The following is an 18,519-nucleotide window of genomic DNA, read 5'->3' as shown; positions in this document are numbered from 1 at the left end:
TGGACATATTCCTTGTCCCACATAGGGCTCACAGTCTTAATCCCCATTTTACAGATGAAGTAACTAAGGCACAAAAAAATGAAGTGACATGCTAAAAGTCACACAGCAGACAAGTGACAGGGCCAGGATTAGGGCCTTTCTGACTCCCAGGCCCGTCCTCTATCTGCTAGGCCATGCTGCTTCTCAAGCACAGTGGGGATGGGACAATGGAGCTACAACAAGAATAGATAATTCTACCAATACCATTCATTCACTGATCCATTCAGTAGTATTTATTGAGCACTTACTATGTGCAGAGCACTGTACTAAGCGCTTGGAATGTACAAATTGGCCACAGATACAGTCCCTGCCCTCTGACGGGCTTACAGTCTACTGCTGATGATGGAGAGAGCGAAGAGGTATAAATTTTCCCAAAACACAAGTCATACTAGCAGACCAAAACATGAACTCTTTACAAGGGTTGAGGAGACACCCAACGGGGGTACATTTCAAAATATGTGAACACAACTCAGGAACACCCCATACTGCCGAGAGTGATATCAAAGGCAATACAGTAGGTATTCAATAAATAACACTGATCGACTGATTAAGTATAAAGATATGTAAAGAAGTACTGTGAGGCTGGTCTGAGTATCTTCTCCTCCTGGCCCCAAATCCCTGGCTGAAAAGGGAAGCAGCAAGACCTAATGGAAAGAACACAGGCCTGGGAGTCAGAGAACTTGGGTTATCATCTTAGCTCTGCCACCTGTATGCTGTTTGACCTTGGGCAAGTCACTTGGGCAAGGCTCTGGGCTTCAATTGTCTCATCCGCAAAATGGGGATTTAATACCTGTACTCCTTTATTTAGACTGTGAGCCCCATATGAGACCTGAACATCTTACATCTACCCCAGCACTGAGTAAAGTATGTGGCACCTAGTGAGTACTCAACAAAAACCACAATTATTATCATTATTGTTATTATAACTGTTATTAGGAGCTGATATGGGAGGGGCTGTACCACGAGAAGCTCCAATAAAAACTTCAGCAGTCAGAAGTGCTCACAGTGACATCAATGACCGAAGGGTGATGAATGGAGTGCTTACTATGTGCAGAGCACTGTATTAAGTGCTTGGAATGTACAATTCGAAAACAGATAGAGACAATCCCTGCCCAATGATGGGCTAAATATGGTTGGTTGAATGAGAAATGGTTCCAATGCAGTCATATGTAGCACAATGTAATTATATCACACATTCTGTGGGGACCCTGCAAAAACTCATTAGCCCTCTGCCTTTAGGATTATAACACTGCTTTTTATACTTCAGTTGTGCTGTTATATAATAACTCTGGTATTTGTTAAGTGCTTATGTGCCACAGTGCTTAAGGGGTGTGTTACCACAGGAAGTTGTGCAGGCCAAAGCAGGAACAGCTTCAAAGGAGTTTGGGTACAATTGTATTTATTGAGCACTTACTGTGTGCAGAGCACTGTACTAAGAGGTTGGGAGAGTTCAATACAACAATAAACAGACAATGGCCACATTGAGCTTACAGTCTTGAGGGGTGGGAAGCCAGATAGTAATAGAAATAAATAAAATTACAAGTATATACATAAGTGCTGTGGGGCTGGGAGGGAGGATGAATCAAGGGAGCAAATCAGGGTGACACTGAAGGAGTGGGAGAAGAGGAGTCAGGGAAGGCCTCTTGGAGGAGATGTGCCTTCAATAAGGATTTGAAGTGAGGGAGAGAGTCACTGTCTGTCAGACTATGGCAGAGGGGATGTTAGTGATGCAGTGGGTAAAAATGAGAGTTGCTGGAACTAAACTATTATGATGGGTGAAAAGCCAGGAGGTAGTGACTTTCACACAACCCGTTTTGCTGGTCAGAAACTGCCACTTTAGCTAGATGGAATCAGTGGTATTTAATTAGGCATTTGATATGTGCAGAGCATTGCACTCTGGATATCTCTATAGTGACATTTCTTATGTTCTTATTGCCTCAAAATACCCCATTATGACATTTAAACATTAAAGTGTTATTCAAAGACTATCTTCACTTGTTTCTATTCACTTGTAAAAACCGTGTCTACAATATAGGGCTTTTTTGCCTGAATAGGCTAAGGCCTGGGATACACAAGTGTCATGAAACCCAAATAGGAAAAGAATGGGAGGATTATTCCAATGGAGATTTATTCAAATGTTAACATCCAGTAAATGGCCCATTGACTTGAAAAAGGCTAAAACTACTAAAGAGTTTTTCTTCCCTTTATGATCCCCTTTGGAAAATTTTCATCTAGTGGGAGGACTGGAACATGTGAAAAGGGACCAGAGGAGCCTGTGACACCCTTTCATTTCTCTGCTTCTCTTTTTCCCCAAAGGATAAGGCAACACTTCTTCACAGAGGGCGGTAAGCATATGGAATTCATTCACACAGCTGTGCAAGCTGAAAATATCATTAGATTTAAAGAGTCTGAATAAATTAATACACAAGCAGCCCCAAGTGACGCTGCTAAAGAGAAAGTGAGGCATGCTAGATGGTACATCTCTAACCAATAATGATAATAATGCTATTTGTTAAGCGCTTACTATGTGTCAAGCACTGTTCTAAGCTCAGGGGTAGATACAACATCAGGTCCCACATGGGGTTCACGTTGTAAGTAGGAGAGAGAACAGGTATTGAATCCCCATTTTATGGATGAGGGAACTGAGGTACAGAGGAGTGAAGTGACTTGACCAAGGCCACACAATAGGCAAGTGGCGGAGGTGGGATTAGACTCCCAGGGCCGTGTTCTTTCCACTAGGCCATGCTGCTTCTCTTAGGAGAATCTCCTTTAGGATGGATGGATGAAAGCAACCCTCAATCAACAGTATTTACTGAGCGCTGTGTGCAGACCATTGTAATAAGTACTTGGGAGAATATGACAGAGTAAGTAGATGTGATCTCTGCACTCAAGAAGTTTAGAATATTGCTGAAAATGCATCACCCCATGAAAAGTCAGAATTCTGGGTTGAAAGGACAATAAGTCTGTCACCAGAAAAGTGTTTATTTTTATGTTCCATTTCCCTTTTATGTATTTTGTCCTTGGTACCACAAAACACCACTACTGACAATGAAATTCACCAATGAATGTTTGAGTGCTAGAAAAGGCCAATGCCAGACCCGCTGCCCCCATACCATGGGGCACATGCAATGGCTGGCTCTGGCAGTGCAGTCAAATTGGATGTTTGCAGTACCTGGCACTGTTTTTGCTTTTGCTCCCTTGCCTCTCGTTCTTAATGAATCTCAGCTTGAAAAGAGACATCCTTTTCGAGTGACTAAATCATCAATTCCTTTTTCACCCTTTCCTCTGCATCACCCATGCACTTGGATCTGCATCCTGAAAGCACTTTATATTCACCCTGTCCTCCGCCCCACACTGCTTACACACATATACTAATTCTCCCTCATTTTCCCTCTCTATAATTTATTTTAATGTCTACCTCCATATCTAGAATGTAAACCTCTTATGGGCAGAGACTGTGCCTACCGACTTAATTATATTATGCTCTAAGTACAAAGTACAATAAGGGCTCTATAAATACTGCCGAATGACTGAAATGGGCCAATCTCTGATTTTTTATGGCAACTGGTTTCCAGTTTCAAGTGGAGGAGGCAGAATTTTCAGTGACTTGATTTTCATAATATCCCAAAACGTTTCCTCTGTTTTCCTCACAGCTTTGCCAGCTAGAGCTCATCATGTAACAACCGTTTGGAGATCCTGCTGTCACTCAACTCTCCTCTCAGGTGCCAAAATGTGTTGAGACATAACTTCAAAGCTAGGAGACGGAGGACTTCTTTCTGGAAACTCATTGTTTGTGATCCTGTCTTCCCATCTGATGTTGACTATAGCCCATAATGCTGATAGAACTGTAAAAGGAATTTAATGGCCTATTTCTGTGGAATCAGGTCTCACTGCCATAGAGAAGATGAGACAGAACTACAGCTACAGTACAGAACTACACAATCAGGTCTGAGCTCCCCAAAGTCACCCCTCCGCCTCTCCCCTCTCCCCAACCAACCCTCTCCCTTACTTTCCCATCCTTCCCTGCAGTATCCTCAGAGGAGATCTCCTCCCTCCTCGCAAGTGCCACCCCCTCCACCTGCACCTCGGACCCCATTCCCTCTCACCTTCTTAAAACCATCGCCCCTGCCCTCCTCCCTTCCTTAACTTCTATTTTTAACCACTCAATCTCCAATGGCTCATTCCCCTCTGCCTTCAAACATGCCCACGTCTCCCCCATCCTAAAAAAACCCGCTCTCGACCCCACTTCCCCCTCCAGTTATCACCCTATCTCCCTACTACCCTTCCTTTCCAAAATCCTAGAACGAGTCGTCTACAATCGATGCTTAGAATTCCTTAACTCCCATTCTATCCTAGACCCCCTCCGATCTGGCTTCCGTCCCCTCCACTCTACCGAGACTGCTCTCTCTAAGGTCACCCATGACCTCCTTCTTGCCAAATCCAATGGCTCCTACTCCATTCTGATCCTCCTTGACCTCTCTGCTGCCTTTGACACTGTCGACCATCCCCTCCTCCTCCATACCTTATCTCACCTTGGCTTCACGGACTCCGTCCTCTCCCGGTTCTCCTCTTACCTCTCTGGCCGGTCATTCTCGGTCTCCTTCGCTGGCGCCTCCTCCCCCTCCCATCTTTTAACTGTTGGAGTTCCTCAAGGGTCAGTTCTTGGCCCTCTTCTGTTCTCCATTTACACTCACTCCCTCGGTGAACTCATTCGCTCTCTCGGCTTTGACTACCATCTCTACGCAGATGACACGCAGATCTACATCTCCGCCCCTGTCCTCTCCCCCTCCCTTCAGGCTCGCATCTCCTCCCGCCTCCGGGACGTCTCCACCTGGATGTCGGCCCGCCACCTAAAACTCAACAAGAGCAAGACTGAGCTCCTCATCTTCCCTCCCAAACCCGGTCCTCTCCCAGACTTCCCTATCACCGTGGATGGCACGACCATCCTTCCCGTCTCTCGGGCCCACGATCTCGGTGTCATCTTTGACTCGTCTCTCTCGTTCACCCCACACATCCTCTCCATTACCGAGACCTGCCGGTTTCACCTTTACAATATCGCCAAGATCCGCCCTTTCCTCTCCACCCAAACGGCTACCTTACTGCTTCGGCCTTTCGTTATATCCCAGCTAGACTACTGTGTCAGCCTTCTCTCTGACCTCCCTTCCTCCTCTCTCACCCCACTCCAGTCTATTCTTCACTCCGCTGTCTGGCTCATCTTCCTGCAGAAACGATCTGGGCATGGCACTCCCCTTCTTAAACAACTCCAGTGGTTGCCTATCAACCTCCGCTCCAAACAAAAACTCCTCACTCTAGGCTTCAAGGCTCTCCATCACCTTGCCCCTTTCTACCTCTCCTCCCTTCTCTCTTTCTACTGCCCACCCTGCATGCTCCGCTCCTCTGCCACCCACCTCCTCACCGTCCCTCGGTCTCGCCTATCCCGTCGTGGACCCCCGGGCCACGTCCTCCCGCGGTCCCGGAACGCCCTCCCTCCTCACCTCCGCCAAACTGATTCTCTTCCCCTCTTCAAAACCCTACTTAAAACTCACCTCCTCCAAGAGGCCTTCCCAGACTGAGCTCCTCTTCTCCCTCTACTCCCTCTACCACCCCCCCCTTCACCTTTCCACAGCTTAACCCTCTTTTCCCCCCATTTCCCTCTGCTCCTCCCCCTCTCCCTTCCCATCCCCTTGGCACTGTACTCGTCCGCTCAACTGTATATATTTTCATCACCCTATTTATTCTGTTAATGAAATGTACATCGCCTCGATTCTATTTAGTTGCCATTGTTTTTTCCGAGATGTTCTTCCCCTTGACTCTATTTATTGCCACTGTTCTCGTCTGTCCGTCTCCCCTGATTAGACTGTAAGCTCGTCAAACGGCAGGGACCGTCTCTATCTGTTGCCGACTTGTTCATTCCAAGCGCTTAGTACAGTGCTCTGCACATAGTAAGCGCTCAATAAATACTATTGAATGAATGAAAGCTCTGGAGCCTTCCAGTTTGGTCTGGAACCTAATATCATGTATATAAGCCGTCACACACTGCTTGAGGCAGGCACGCAGGCCTCCTTGTTTGGGTCTTCAATAAATCAACAGTATTTATTGAGTACTGGCCTTATGCCAATGTCTGTACTAAGGGTTTGGAAGACTACAATGCAACAGACTTGGTAGGAATGTTCCCTGCTCACAAAGGGCTTATAGTCTAAATGGGGGAGACAGACATTAAATTAATGACGGGTATCTATGTAAATAAGTGCTGTGGGGCTGATGGTAAGATGAATATCAAGGGCTTAGAGCACAGACCTGTGTCATCTATGCATTTTAATCTGTGACCTTTGGACATTTGATATTAACAATGATGGGATATTAATAAGCGCTGGGATAGATACAAGGTTATCAGGTTGTCCCATGTGGGGCTCATGGTATTGATCCCCATTTTACAGATGAGGTAACTGAGACACAGAGAAGTTAAGTGACTTGCCCAAACTTGTAGAGATGACAAGTGGGGGAGCCGGGATTAGAACCCATGACCGCTGGCTCACTAAGCTACACTTATCTCCCCCTCTAGACCATAAGCTCGTTGTGGGAAGGGAATGTGTCTGTCAAGTCTGTTGTATTGTACTCTCCCACACACTTAGTACAGGGCTCAGCACACAGTAAGTGCTCAATGAATAACACTGATGATGATTGTCTCTAGACTGTAAATTCACTTTGGGCAGGAAATGTGTCCATTTACTGTTATATTGTGCCCTCCCAAGAGGGAAGTGCAGTGCTCCGCATACAGTAAGCGCTCAATAAATATGACTGACTGAATGAATACAAGATTTAAGTAAATACATGACACAGGAAGGAGTGGTAGTAGGGGAAATAAAAGTTTAGTTGGGGAAGGCCTCTAGGAGATAAGATTTTAATAAAGCTTTGAAGGTGAGGAGAGTAGATCTGTGGTATTATGAAGGAAGAAAGATGTCCAAGCCAGTGGGAGGACACGAGCAAGATAGCCAGCGAGTTAGATGACAGGTAGGTACAATAAGTAAGTTGGTGTTAGAGGAATAAAGTGGGTGGGCTGGTTTGAAGTAGGAAATCAGTAGGGTAAGATAGAAGGGGGCAAACTGATTGAGTGTTTTAAACCTGACGGTAAGGAGTTTCTGTTTGACGTGGAGGTTCTTGAGAAGTGGGGAAACATGGACTGGATGGTTTTATACAAAAATGATCCGTGCGGCAAAGTGAAGTAAGAACTGGAGTGGGGAGAGACAGGAGGCTAGGAGATCAGCAAGGATACTGATACAGTTATCAGGGTGAAATTGTATAAAAGCTTGGATTAACATGGCAGCAGTTTGGAAGTACTACGACTGGAGGTACTCCAGGAGTGGGGTGACGTGGATTGCATTTTTTTTCTTTAAAAAAATGATCCAGGCAGCAAGTGAAGTATGGACTGGAGTGGGGAGAGAGACAGGAGACAGGGAGTACAGCAAGGAGGCTGACACAATAGTCAAGGAAAGATAAGCTAAGTACTTGTTTCAACATAGAAGCAGAAAGGAAGGAGAAGAAAGGAATATTTTAGGGATGCTGTGAAGGTAAAACTGTTAGGGTTTATTGCCAAATTCTGTGGGTGGAATGAGAGAGATGAGTCAAGGATAATGCCAGTTATGGGCTTGTGAGACAGGAAGGATAGTGGTGCTGCCTACAGTGTCAGAAAAGTCAGAAAAGGTGGGAAGACAAGGAGTTCTGTTTTAGACATATTAAGTTTGAGGTGATGGTGGGACATACAAGTAGAGATGTACTGAAGGCAGGAGGAAATGTGAGACTGTAGAAAGGGAGAGATCAGGGCTGGAGATGAAGGTTTGGGAATCATCCACTTAGAGGTGACAGGTGAACCCATGGGAGCGAATGAGTTCTCCAAGGGAGTGGTTGTAGATGGAGAATAGAAGGGGCCCCAGAACTGAACCTTGAGGGACGCCCACAATTAGGGGGTGGGAGGCAGAAGAAGGGCCAGCAAAAGAGACCGAATGGAGCAGCTAGAGAGATAGAGTTAAAAGGAGGAGTGTGTCAGTGAAGCCAAGGTTAGATAATGTTTTCTACTTTCTTGTCTTCCGTGCTGCAGACGTAACATTTGGTATTGCGTATGGCTTCTCTGGGTCAGACTGATATATCACCCTGGTTTTCTTTAACCTTATCCTTATTCTGCAATATCTAGCCGACTGGGGAAGTGATTTATAATCATTTATAGGTTTCTGTGGTTGTGGGCCTCTAGGGAGCAGGCATTTGCATGCAGTGATTCTTGAATGATTGTTTCTAGCACTTTGGGTGATATCTAGTCTGTTAAGTAGGAAAAGTTTCTCAGAAGTGAGAAAATACATTCTAACACCTGCATCTCAGTTTCTTGACTCATTGTTCAGAATCAGTCCTACTACACATCCCTGTTTCACTCCCTTGGCAATGGATCAGACAGGGCACCTTGGTTTCTTCTGGCCAGTTGGGTGATGATAAAGTAGCCTCAGAACCTTGAAGAATTTTCTGGAACACCCAAATTTGCTAAGAAATTTCCAGATTTCCCCCTTCACCTACATTTTCCCATCCTGCAATTATCTCCTTTCCAATCTTTTTTTTTTTTAACTATCTTTCTATATTTATCAGCAAAATCACTTGGCCAGTCTTCCCCTTTTCTAGACAATCAGCTTCGCAGAAAGCCCCATTTCCCCCAGCTGCATATTCAGCACTCCAGGGAAAGGAGGACATTAGGTAGTAAATTTAAAAGATATCTAAGATCTAAACAATTCCTGACTGGAAAAGGCAGGTGGACATTACAATGAAGTTTGTCAATAGTATAGACATTTTAATATCGCTTAAAAATATTGTACTGGGTATAATGCAATTCATCTCACACATGCTAAAAAGCCTGTCAACAAAATAAAATGTGAGACCAAAATCAGCCATGGAAGAGAAAGCTTGTGAATGTCAATTATAACACATTTACTGCAAACTGTCAAATTACTAAACAAGGATCTAACGGCATGCCACTGAGAGAATTCATCACCTGATTTTTTTTTTGCACCAGTTATTAGAGGGATCCTAAAGCACCATTCCTTGGTAGTAAATGTAGTGACAGGGCTGTTGCTGTTGAAATGACAGCAGAAAGGCTGCCAAAATTCCATCACAGATGCCAATTTAACAAATTGCTTGAAACTCCCCGGCCCCCAAAAGGCTTGCCAAAGATACCATTTCAAACGCGAATTAACCAAACTGTATTTATGAAACACGACTGTTCCCCAAATCTGCAAAGTTTATCCAAAACCATGGGTTGGGACAGCAATAACTGAGAACCAGCATGGCCTAGTGGATGGAGCATTAAGGACCTGGATTCTAATCCCGGCTCCGCCACTTGTCGGCTGTGCGACCTTGGGCAAGTCACTTCACTTCTCGGTGACTCAGTTACCGCATCTCTAAAAGGGGGGTTAAGAATGTGAGTCCCTTGTGGGACTTGGACTATAGCCAACCTGATTACTTTGTATGAACCCCTGCATTTAGTACAGCAGCTGGCATATACCATTAAAATGGCATATACCATTGCTCAGCAAATACCATTAAAAAAATAACTTTTGATTTCTAGGCTGGGGCAACAGAGTAGCTGGTTCCATTTCCAGTTCTGCCACATATACAAGTGACTTTAACAGTGAGTGGGACAGTTTAATCAGGTATGAAGTCATTACCTGGAAAAATAAACCCAACGAAAAATCTGTTTGGTACACAGAAGAGCTATAGAAAACAACCCTTTTCTAGTTTGAATTTGCTGTGTATGGGGTTCCGAGAAATCAACACCCCCAGGTCAAGAACCATATGTTCTCAAGCAACGTTTGTCTATGGAAGCTTCTTCCTGCACCTAAAACCCGCGTCGTCCTTTCCTTCAGGCAGACAAGCGAGTAGTTTTGGGGTTGTGAAGTCAACTTGGGTCTGTAAATAGGGCCACGCTTATGCCACTCTAATGGGGCCGCCTTGGCAATACCCATTCTATACTCAAGGCAGGGTGTTAATAATCCAGCCTGCTGCCAAGTAGAATGTTTTTCCCATTCTGGATGAAGGATCTGCATGAGGCTTCCCCACTCCTCGGTGATCTTTCCGGCCCGTTTGGTCCGTTTTGACTTTACAGACTGCACTTCAGCAGCCAGAAATGTGCGTTCCATCCTTGTGAGCTCACTTTTCTTCTTAGTTGGCCTTTTAGCAATGCTCCAGATCCACATCTGTGGATCAATGAAGGCCTCCAAGCACTTATCCACCACAGACATAAATGTTTAAACAACAGTGTCCTGGGCCCAATCAAGTGTCGTGACTCTCAACACCAGTCTCAGAATCGTTTACAAAATGAGAGGAAAATAATTACATTGGAAAGAATAAATCCAATTCCCAAACACTTACGGCTAATGCTCTAATATGTATCTTCGGGTGTGATGACACTGTTACGGTCAGTGAGACTTTTATTGGTGCGTGATTGTCGATCACATATTAGCCTTTGCAAACACAATTTTGTCCTCCTTGTATGTAAGGAAGACTGTTTTTTGTTGTTTGTCTTCTATGATGGCACAGTGCTTGGTGTTATGGTTTTCCCTATGGTTTTCTGTTCTGGAACACTCACCCTGCTTCTGATTACTATTTGCCAACTCCTCTACCACTTGCTACTGTCTCCCAACCGTTACCTGCTCTGCTACTTGGTTTCAGGAACTATTTCATTGGGTCCTGTCTATTCATTTCCCTCTTTGCATCAGACAGTTCACCACTCTCCCCACATTCAAAACCCTCCTAAAATCATACCTCCTCCATGAGGACTTTCCAGGCTAACCCCTTTATTTACTCCTCTCTGCTCTGCGAAGGCTAAGAACTTGGCTACATACCCCTCAATACTCACCCCAACCTCACAATATTAACTTAAATATTCTTAAACTCTATTTCCCGATACCTAACCTATTCTGATATCTACTTCCCTTTGTAGACTGTAAGCTCCTTATGGGCACGTATTTCAACTGCCAATTATGTTGCATTATACTTTCCAAGTGCTTAGCTCAGTGCTCTGCCCACGGAGAGAGCTTAATAAATACCACTGAGTGATTAATTCATCAGGATCTCTTCGTTATCCAGCATTTGGATACGGATGGAAAGGGTGATGAGTACATTAATACGGCAGGATCAGAGATGACAGCAACCTCGGAAAACTAATTTAAACCAAAAGTTACTGAAATTATTTGTTGCAGTCTTCTACCATTTCATAAAAGAGAGCTATTGGCTTTAGCCCTGACATTCCAAACCCTATTAACATTTAACCCATTACTAAAAACAAAGGACAACACTGTCAGGTATACACAGGTGGGCTAGGTTTGTAGTCTTTCCTGTATCCGATGGTTAGGGAAGAGGGAGTGGGATGGGGAGAAAATTTTGCCAAAACTTCAGGACATAGAACTACAGTCACCTATAGCTGAATTCTCAGAGGGCAAAAACATCCCCCCAGCATATCTTAATTCCCTAAATAATCTTAAAATAAGATGCATCGAGGACATAAGAGGCACAGGAAAAAGCAGAGATTTCATATAGCATCTGAATGGATAAAAACTTGGAATTTGAATACAAAATGTTCTACTGAGACACATGTAAGAATTTCCAAGTGATTTTTGTCATCCACTTTCCCCTTTTTGTATTCTAAATGACTTTTCTCATATTGCTTCAAATGTCTTAGAGACCAACAATGAACCAAAGTTCAAGCTTCTCCCTCGAGAAATATGACCATAGTGGCAGGCTACGTGGTCTGTGTCTGGTTCTGCCATTCTCTCATGTCAGGGAAGCCATCGTGACTTTAGGGCATGCTGGGCCATTTCCCTACAAGAGGAACTCAAAACTGAAAACATAGAGGAGAGCAAGTGGGCCTACACCCAGCCACAAAACAACATTGAACTCCAACGCTGACAAAACACAATCACAATGACTGAACAAACACCTATTCATAAAGAGAGATAGACCTACACAGAGAATAAATGCTTCAACTTCATTCAAAAACTTTGAGAGGTACTGCCTTCCAAATGGAAATCTCCATCCAACAGTAATGGTATATCTCTATTCCATCCTCATCAACTCACTAATCACACTAAGTATCAATCAGTAGTATTTACTGTGCAGTTACTCTATGCCGAGCACAGGGATAAGCACTTGAGAGTGTATGATGGAGTCAGTAGATATGATCTTTGCCCTCTGGGAACTTATATCCTTCATTTTTTTCTAAATGGTTTTTGGTAAGCACTTATTATGTGCCAGGCACTGTACTAAGCTCTGCGGTAGACACAAACTAATCAGGTTGGACTCAGTCCATGCCCCACATGGAATTCATAGTCAATCCCCATTTTTCAGATAAAGTAACTGAGGTACTGAGAAGTTAATTAATTTGCCCAAGGTTGACAAGTTGACATGTGGTAGAGCCGGGGTTAGAACCCAACCAGTTCAATCTCATGGACGCACCAAGTGGGTGTTCAATAAAAGCTGCTACTTCTACCATTTCCAGTAAGATAGCGTTTTTTTGTGTCTGATTCATCAACCGAACAGTGGAAAGAAAAATTATTACTCGTACTACTAAAACCCTCTCAGGAGTAAAAAGAAGGAAGGCATGGGCACACATTTCCTTTGGCTAAATAAATCGCTAAAATACCTTTGTCATTCTTGTTGAAAAAGAAGGCCATCCCTGTGCATGATTCGTTGTGAATATTTAGTTGAGTTGGTGAAACTAGAGATGCAGGTAGACTGACCAAAAGGCCCAATTAGGCCAGAATAGTAGACTCAATCAATAATAATAATAATTATGATATTTGTTAAGCACTTACTATGTGCCAAGCACTGTTCTAAGCACTGGGATAGATACAAGGTAATCAGGTTGTCCCATGTCCAGCTCACTGTCTTAATCCCCATTTTACGGATGAGGTAACTGAGGCACAATCAATCATAGAGAAGCATCGTGGCTTAGTGGAAACAGAGTGGGCTTGGGAGTCAGAGAACATGGGTTCTAACCTTGGCTCCACCCATTGTCTGCTATGTGACCCTGGGCAAGCCACTTAACTTCTCTGGGCCTTGCCCACAACAAGCTTCGTCTAGTTTCAATTCTAAGAGCATCATGGACAATTTTCCATATATTCAAACATCCCAGAATATGTGCCATATTAATCGATGGTATTTATGGACCACTACATTACAACTAGGTTGGAAGACAAGTTCTCTGCCCACAAAAAACTTATCTTTCAAGGGATCTCCACACTCCTCAATGTTAGCAAGCATTTTAAATATTCACACCATCTGCCCGAACAGGAGGAGACTCAGTACATCCTCAGTTTGGGTCTCCCAAGAATCGAGGACTTTAACATGGACATCCCAGAATGCAGGAGGAAGACCAGAACACTTTGCTTACACACTAAGGCAGCATGGCCTAATGGATAGACCATGAGTCCAGGAATCAGAATGAGATGGGTTTTAATCTTGGCTCTACCATTTGTCTGCTGGGTGACTTGGGCAAGTCTTTTAACTTCTCTCTGCTTCAGTTGCCCCATCTGTAAAATAGGACAAAGACTGTGAACCCCATATAGTGCATGGAGTGTGTCCAACCTGATTAACTTTCATCTACTCCAGCTCTTAGTAGAGTGCCTGACACATAGTAAGTGCTTAAAAAATACCATTAAAATAACCCAAACCCCCACTAAGATAGCACAGCTGCTGAGAGGAAAGAGGAAAGAGCAGATGTTTCAGTTGATAGTCAAATATTCTGCCTCGACAGACAAACGCAATGAGTCACATTCAGGCACACAAACAGTGCATCTGGAAGCAGGCAAACAGGTGTTTATCCAGTTGTTTATTTATGACGTTCAGTACTTCCCTCACTGACTCAAATCTTCGATGTGTCCATACTCCTGCCAATTTGCTTTGCTCTGTTGAAACACCTTGTCTCTGTTTGCCCCATCTTTAACTTAACTATAAGCCTTCTCTTCTTCCTTGGAAATTCAGTCGGGCCTTCTCTAATCTCAATTTGTAAGCCTCATTTACTCACTCACTTGCATATCAGTAAATTACAAACTACTTACTTTTCCTCATTTTCAGACATTTTTTAATTTTTCCTTCACTGAAACTAAAATGCTTACTTGTCTCAATTTCAAGTTTTCTTTTCTTGAGTAATATTCTATGGCCTCGTCCTGTCTGGACCAATTTTGCTGACCTCTTCTCAATTTTGTTCTTACATGGCTATTTTGTTCTTGCTCTATTTCACTCATCGTGCCAGGGAAACTATTAAAGGATAAATTACCCTTGAAATGAACTTTAAACAAATTCTCCTCCACAATAATAGGTTTTACATATTGTGGGGAATAATTGCATCTGGTTTTAAGAGACACTTATTTTGAGAATCCTCCTTATCCAAGCTTCTGCTTAATATTAATCAAGTTGTCCTGGATTACTTCCACATCTGACAGTTTGGAAAATAACAGTTGGCCAAAAGCATGTTTGTTAACATAGAAAGTCTTTTCTGACATTGTCACTTAAATTGTGCAAATCATTTGGAGAAACTGGTGTTAAAAATAATTGCTCTATGAAGAAATATTAAGACCAATTTAAGAGAACTGAAATGGGGAAGCAGAGTGGGCTAGGGGCAAGAATATGGGCCTGGGATTTAGAAGACCTGGGTTTGAATTTTGGCTCTTCTACCTGCCTGCTGTTGACCTTGGGCAATTCACTTAACTTTTCTGGGCCTCGGTTTTCTCCTCTGTAAAATGGGAATCAGAACCTGCTCCCCTCTCCCTTAGACTGGGATGCCGTGTGAGGCAGGAATCATTCATTCATTCAATCATATTTGAGTGCTTACTGTTTGCAGAGCACTTTTACTAAGCACTTGGGAAAGTACAAAATAACAATAAACAGATGCATCTCCTGCCCACAGTGAGCTCACAGTCTAGAGGGGGAGACAGGCAGCAGTACAAATAAATTACAGAGATGTACAAAAATGCTGTGGGGCTGAGAGTGGGGAGGAATAAAGGGAGCAAGTCAGGACAATTTAGAAGGGAGTGGGAGAAGGGAGTGAAGGGGGGCTTAGTCAGGGAGGGACTCTTGGAGGAGGGGTGCCTTCAATATGGCTTTGAAAAGGGGAAGAGGAACTGTGTCCAACATGCATATTCTGTATCTACCCCAGCACTTAGTACAGTGCTAAGCGCTAAAATACCACAGTCGTTATTACTGCTATTATCTCTTTCTTAAGAAATAGGCCTTAGGAAGCTAATTCAACTGGACATAATTGACGTTCAAGAAATTCACCATGTTATAAACAGTATTCATGGAGAGAGAGAGAGAGAGAGAGAGAGAGAGAGAGTGTGTGTGTGTGTGTGTGGGGTATGTAGTTTGGGGCATGTTCAACTGAAAACCTTTTTTTCTATAACCTTTTGCATTTACCTTGCAAATCCGGCTCATTTGACTTTGGACTGCTTCTTGCACGCCGCTCTGCTTTTTTAATTCCTGGCCCGCCGCCGCCTCCTCCACTGCTTCCACCGTTGTGACCCTTCCCATAGCCATTGTACACTGTTGCGCAGCTACCCAGGTGGCCTTTGTAGATGGAGGAAGGAGGGCTGTTGAGACGGTTCTGCCGGTCGATCTGCCGTTCTTTCATCTTTTTGGGGTGTGGTTTGCTGTACTGGTCTTCTCTAGTAATGTAACTGGACATTCCATATAGTGGTATAATTTCTGAAACGAAAAACAAGACAGCAGCCCATCACCGCTCCGATCCACAAACACTCAAGAATGACACATCGGGAAGTAAAATGGCCTCCTGGTACATTCTAGTCGATGAGAACAGCTTGCTCTTCCTTTTCATAATCACGGTGGGCATAGGGGGAAACACAGTTCCAGGCTGTGATGGAAGATGGGCAAGGAGGTGGTGGTGACGAGGAAGGGAGAATTTGGGGCCTTCAATAAAGAAGCAGCATGGTCTCGTGAAAAGAGCAAGGGTCTAGGAGTTATAGGACCTGGGTTCTATTCCCAGCTCTGACACTTGCGACCTGTGTGAGACCCTGGGAAAGTCACTTAACTTCTCTGTGTCTCAGTTTCCTCATCTTTAAAATAGAGATTCATTAATCTCCCTCTTAGATTCTGAGTCCCATGTGGGGCAAGGACTGGTGTTGGGACCTGATTATTATCTTACATTTACCCCAGCACTTAGTACAGTGCTTGGTATATAGTAAGCACTTAAGTATAATACAATGATAACAATAATGGTATTTATACGGTGCCTGGAAGGCTCAACGACAGTGATATTTGTCTTTAAAAGAATAAATTACTTAATGCTGAAATTCCAAAAGTTCCAGTTACCTTTTCCCTACAAATTGGATACATATCTAAAAAAAACAAACACAAACTAACCAGGAAAATGTAAACACCTTGTATTTACATTCAGCTTCCTTACCATACTCATTTTGAAATATCGAAACCTTGAAGGCATCCAACAAAATTGCCATTTTTTGTGGGTGGATTAAAGAGCTAAAACAGAAACACTTTTAAAGAAGGCCTGTAATACATCAGTGGCATTTATTGAGTGCTTACTGCGTGTAGAGCACTATACTAAGCACTAGGGAGAGTACAGTACAACAGCGCCAGTAGACATGTCCTGTGTCCTCATGCAGCTTACAGTCTAGAGGAGGAGACACACACTGATAAAAACTACTGTATGGAGGAACAATATATAAGGCAATTTGTAGAACACTATACTTTGAGAACAATTGGCGAATAATACAAAAGACTACTCCAGAACAATTGAATTTGGCACATATTTCTGACGCTACTCAATTTAGGCCTGCATACTACATTGTATACATTCAACATCCCTGCCAGACTGGTAATATAAGGTTGCGCAAACACCACCTACCACATAAAAAGTTGGCAGCCTGAGTCTACATAAGGAGATTTTTGCATGAGCTTTATTATTAAATGAAACTGCTTGCCCTAGAGGAACGTAATTTGTGCTTTTGGAAAAACAGTCTGCAAAGCTTGTTTCCCAAACTTCTGCTTTGATTCACCTATAAACTTGGATAAAATGATGCCTATTGCCTTCTAACAAACATGGTACATTTCTAACAAGTACTGTAACTGCCAAATAAGCCACCAACTTTTCTTAGTAGTTTCAGAATTTCAAAATACCTGAGGCAAAGTGTTCTTTTTCATATGAGAAAAGAAGACTGTCTTAGCCACTGATGAACATTATATTGACTTACAAAAGCAAGTAAGTTCTATACAATTGCTTTCTGGATAGCATCAATTTTTGCTTTTGGAGTGTACCAGAAGCAGAAAAATATCTAAATTCAAAATTGATCTTAGTATAATTATTAATTTGCAAATTTCTTGAGTTGAAACTGCCATAAATGAATGAATCAATCATCAATCAATAGATCAGGAATATTTGTTAGGTGCCTCTACTGAGTCAAACACTTTGCGCAACACTGGGAAAAGCACCCAGACATAATAATAATGAGGACATTTGTTAATCGCAATGTGCCAAATACAAGCAAATCCAAGCTGGGGTGGATACAAGCAAATTGAGTTGGACACAGTCCCCGTCCCATGTGGGGCTCACAGTCTCAATCTCCATTTTACAGATGAGGTAACTGAGTCACAGAGAAGTAAAGTGACTTGTCCAAGGTCACATAGCAGAAGAGTGGCAGAGCCGGAATTGGAACCCATCACCTTCTGACTTCCAAGCCCAGGCCCTATCCACTACGCCATGTTACTTCCATGAATTTGGACATGGTCTCTCTGCCCACATGGGACTCACAATCCAGAAGGAGAGAGAAGGATGACATACAAAGTTTAGCCAATCACCAACACATTTATAAAAATAATAACTATGCTATTTAAGTGCTTAGACACTGCACTAAGTACTCGGGCAGGTGCACGATAATCCAATTCTAGAGAGCATGCCATCAACTTTAACACTGCAAATTAAGGGCAAACTTTTCTACAATCCCTCTTACCTTTGTGGTCACACGTCTGACACATTCACATACAAAACAAATAAGCCTTGTCACAACACTGAATCATCCCACACGCACATGAGAAAAATAATCTTGAAACAAAGAACCAAACTGTTTTTCCCCAGATGTTTACTATTTTCAAGAAAGGGAAAAAATGGAATTAAATGGGTCTTGGGGGCACTGCCGACTCTGAAGCCTACGAATGAAAGATGTCTGCTGCTCACCTTGTTCTCCGTATAATGTGGGAGGAAGATGATGTGGGAAAAACTGAGGCGGCATATCTCCGGGTCCAGTGACAGGGGGGTAGAAGGCCGTGTGTGAGTTATGAAGAAAATGGGGGTGGTGAGGAAGATACGGAGACAAGTGATGAGTCGGGGAAATAGCCGAGGGATAACTTGGAGTGTAACACTCTGGAGATTGCGGAGTCACTACCACTCGCCGTACTCCCGTGTTGTCTTCTAAAACCTAT

General features: G+C 43.3%; 1 protein-coding gene across 4 annotated transcripts in view; it reads right to left on the bottom strand.

The window, feature by feature from the left end:
* FNDC3B (fibronectin type III domain containing 3B) overlaps positions 1 to 18,519 on the bottom strand; it is a 418,267-nt gene that overhangs the window by 158,312 nt on the left and 241,436 nt on the right. For 3 of the 4 annotated variants that reach the window (XM_029057950.2, XM_039913103.1, XM_029057957.2), the window contains exons 6-8: positions 18,275 to 18,515; positions 15,484 to 15,771; positions 615 to 683 (exon numbers count right to left, since the gene is read on the bottom strand). In XM_029057950.2, coding sequence (XP_028913783.1) covers positions 615 to 683; positions 15,484 to 15,771; positions 18,275 to 18,515 — 598 coding nt within the window. The remainder of the gene's footprint in view (positions 1 to 614; positions 684 to 15,483; positions 15,772 to 18,274; positions 18,516 to 18,519) is intronic. The other variant, XM_029057966.2, reaches the window with a different exon arrangement.

Source organism: Ornithorhynchus anatinus, chromosome 1, assembly GCF_004115215.2.
Source record: "Ornithorhynchus anatinus isolate Pmale09 chromosome 1, mOrnAna1.pri.v4, whole genome shotgun sequence".
Lineage (NCBI taxonomy): Eukaryota > Metazoa > Chordata > Mammalia > Monotremata > Ornithorhynchidae > Ornithorhynchus > Ornithorhynchus anatinus.
Note: the sequence above shows the minus strand (reverse complement) of the source record. Positions and strands in the feature narration are given on the sequence as shown.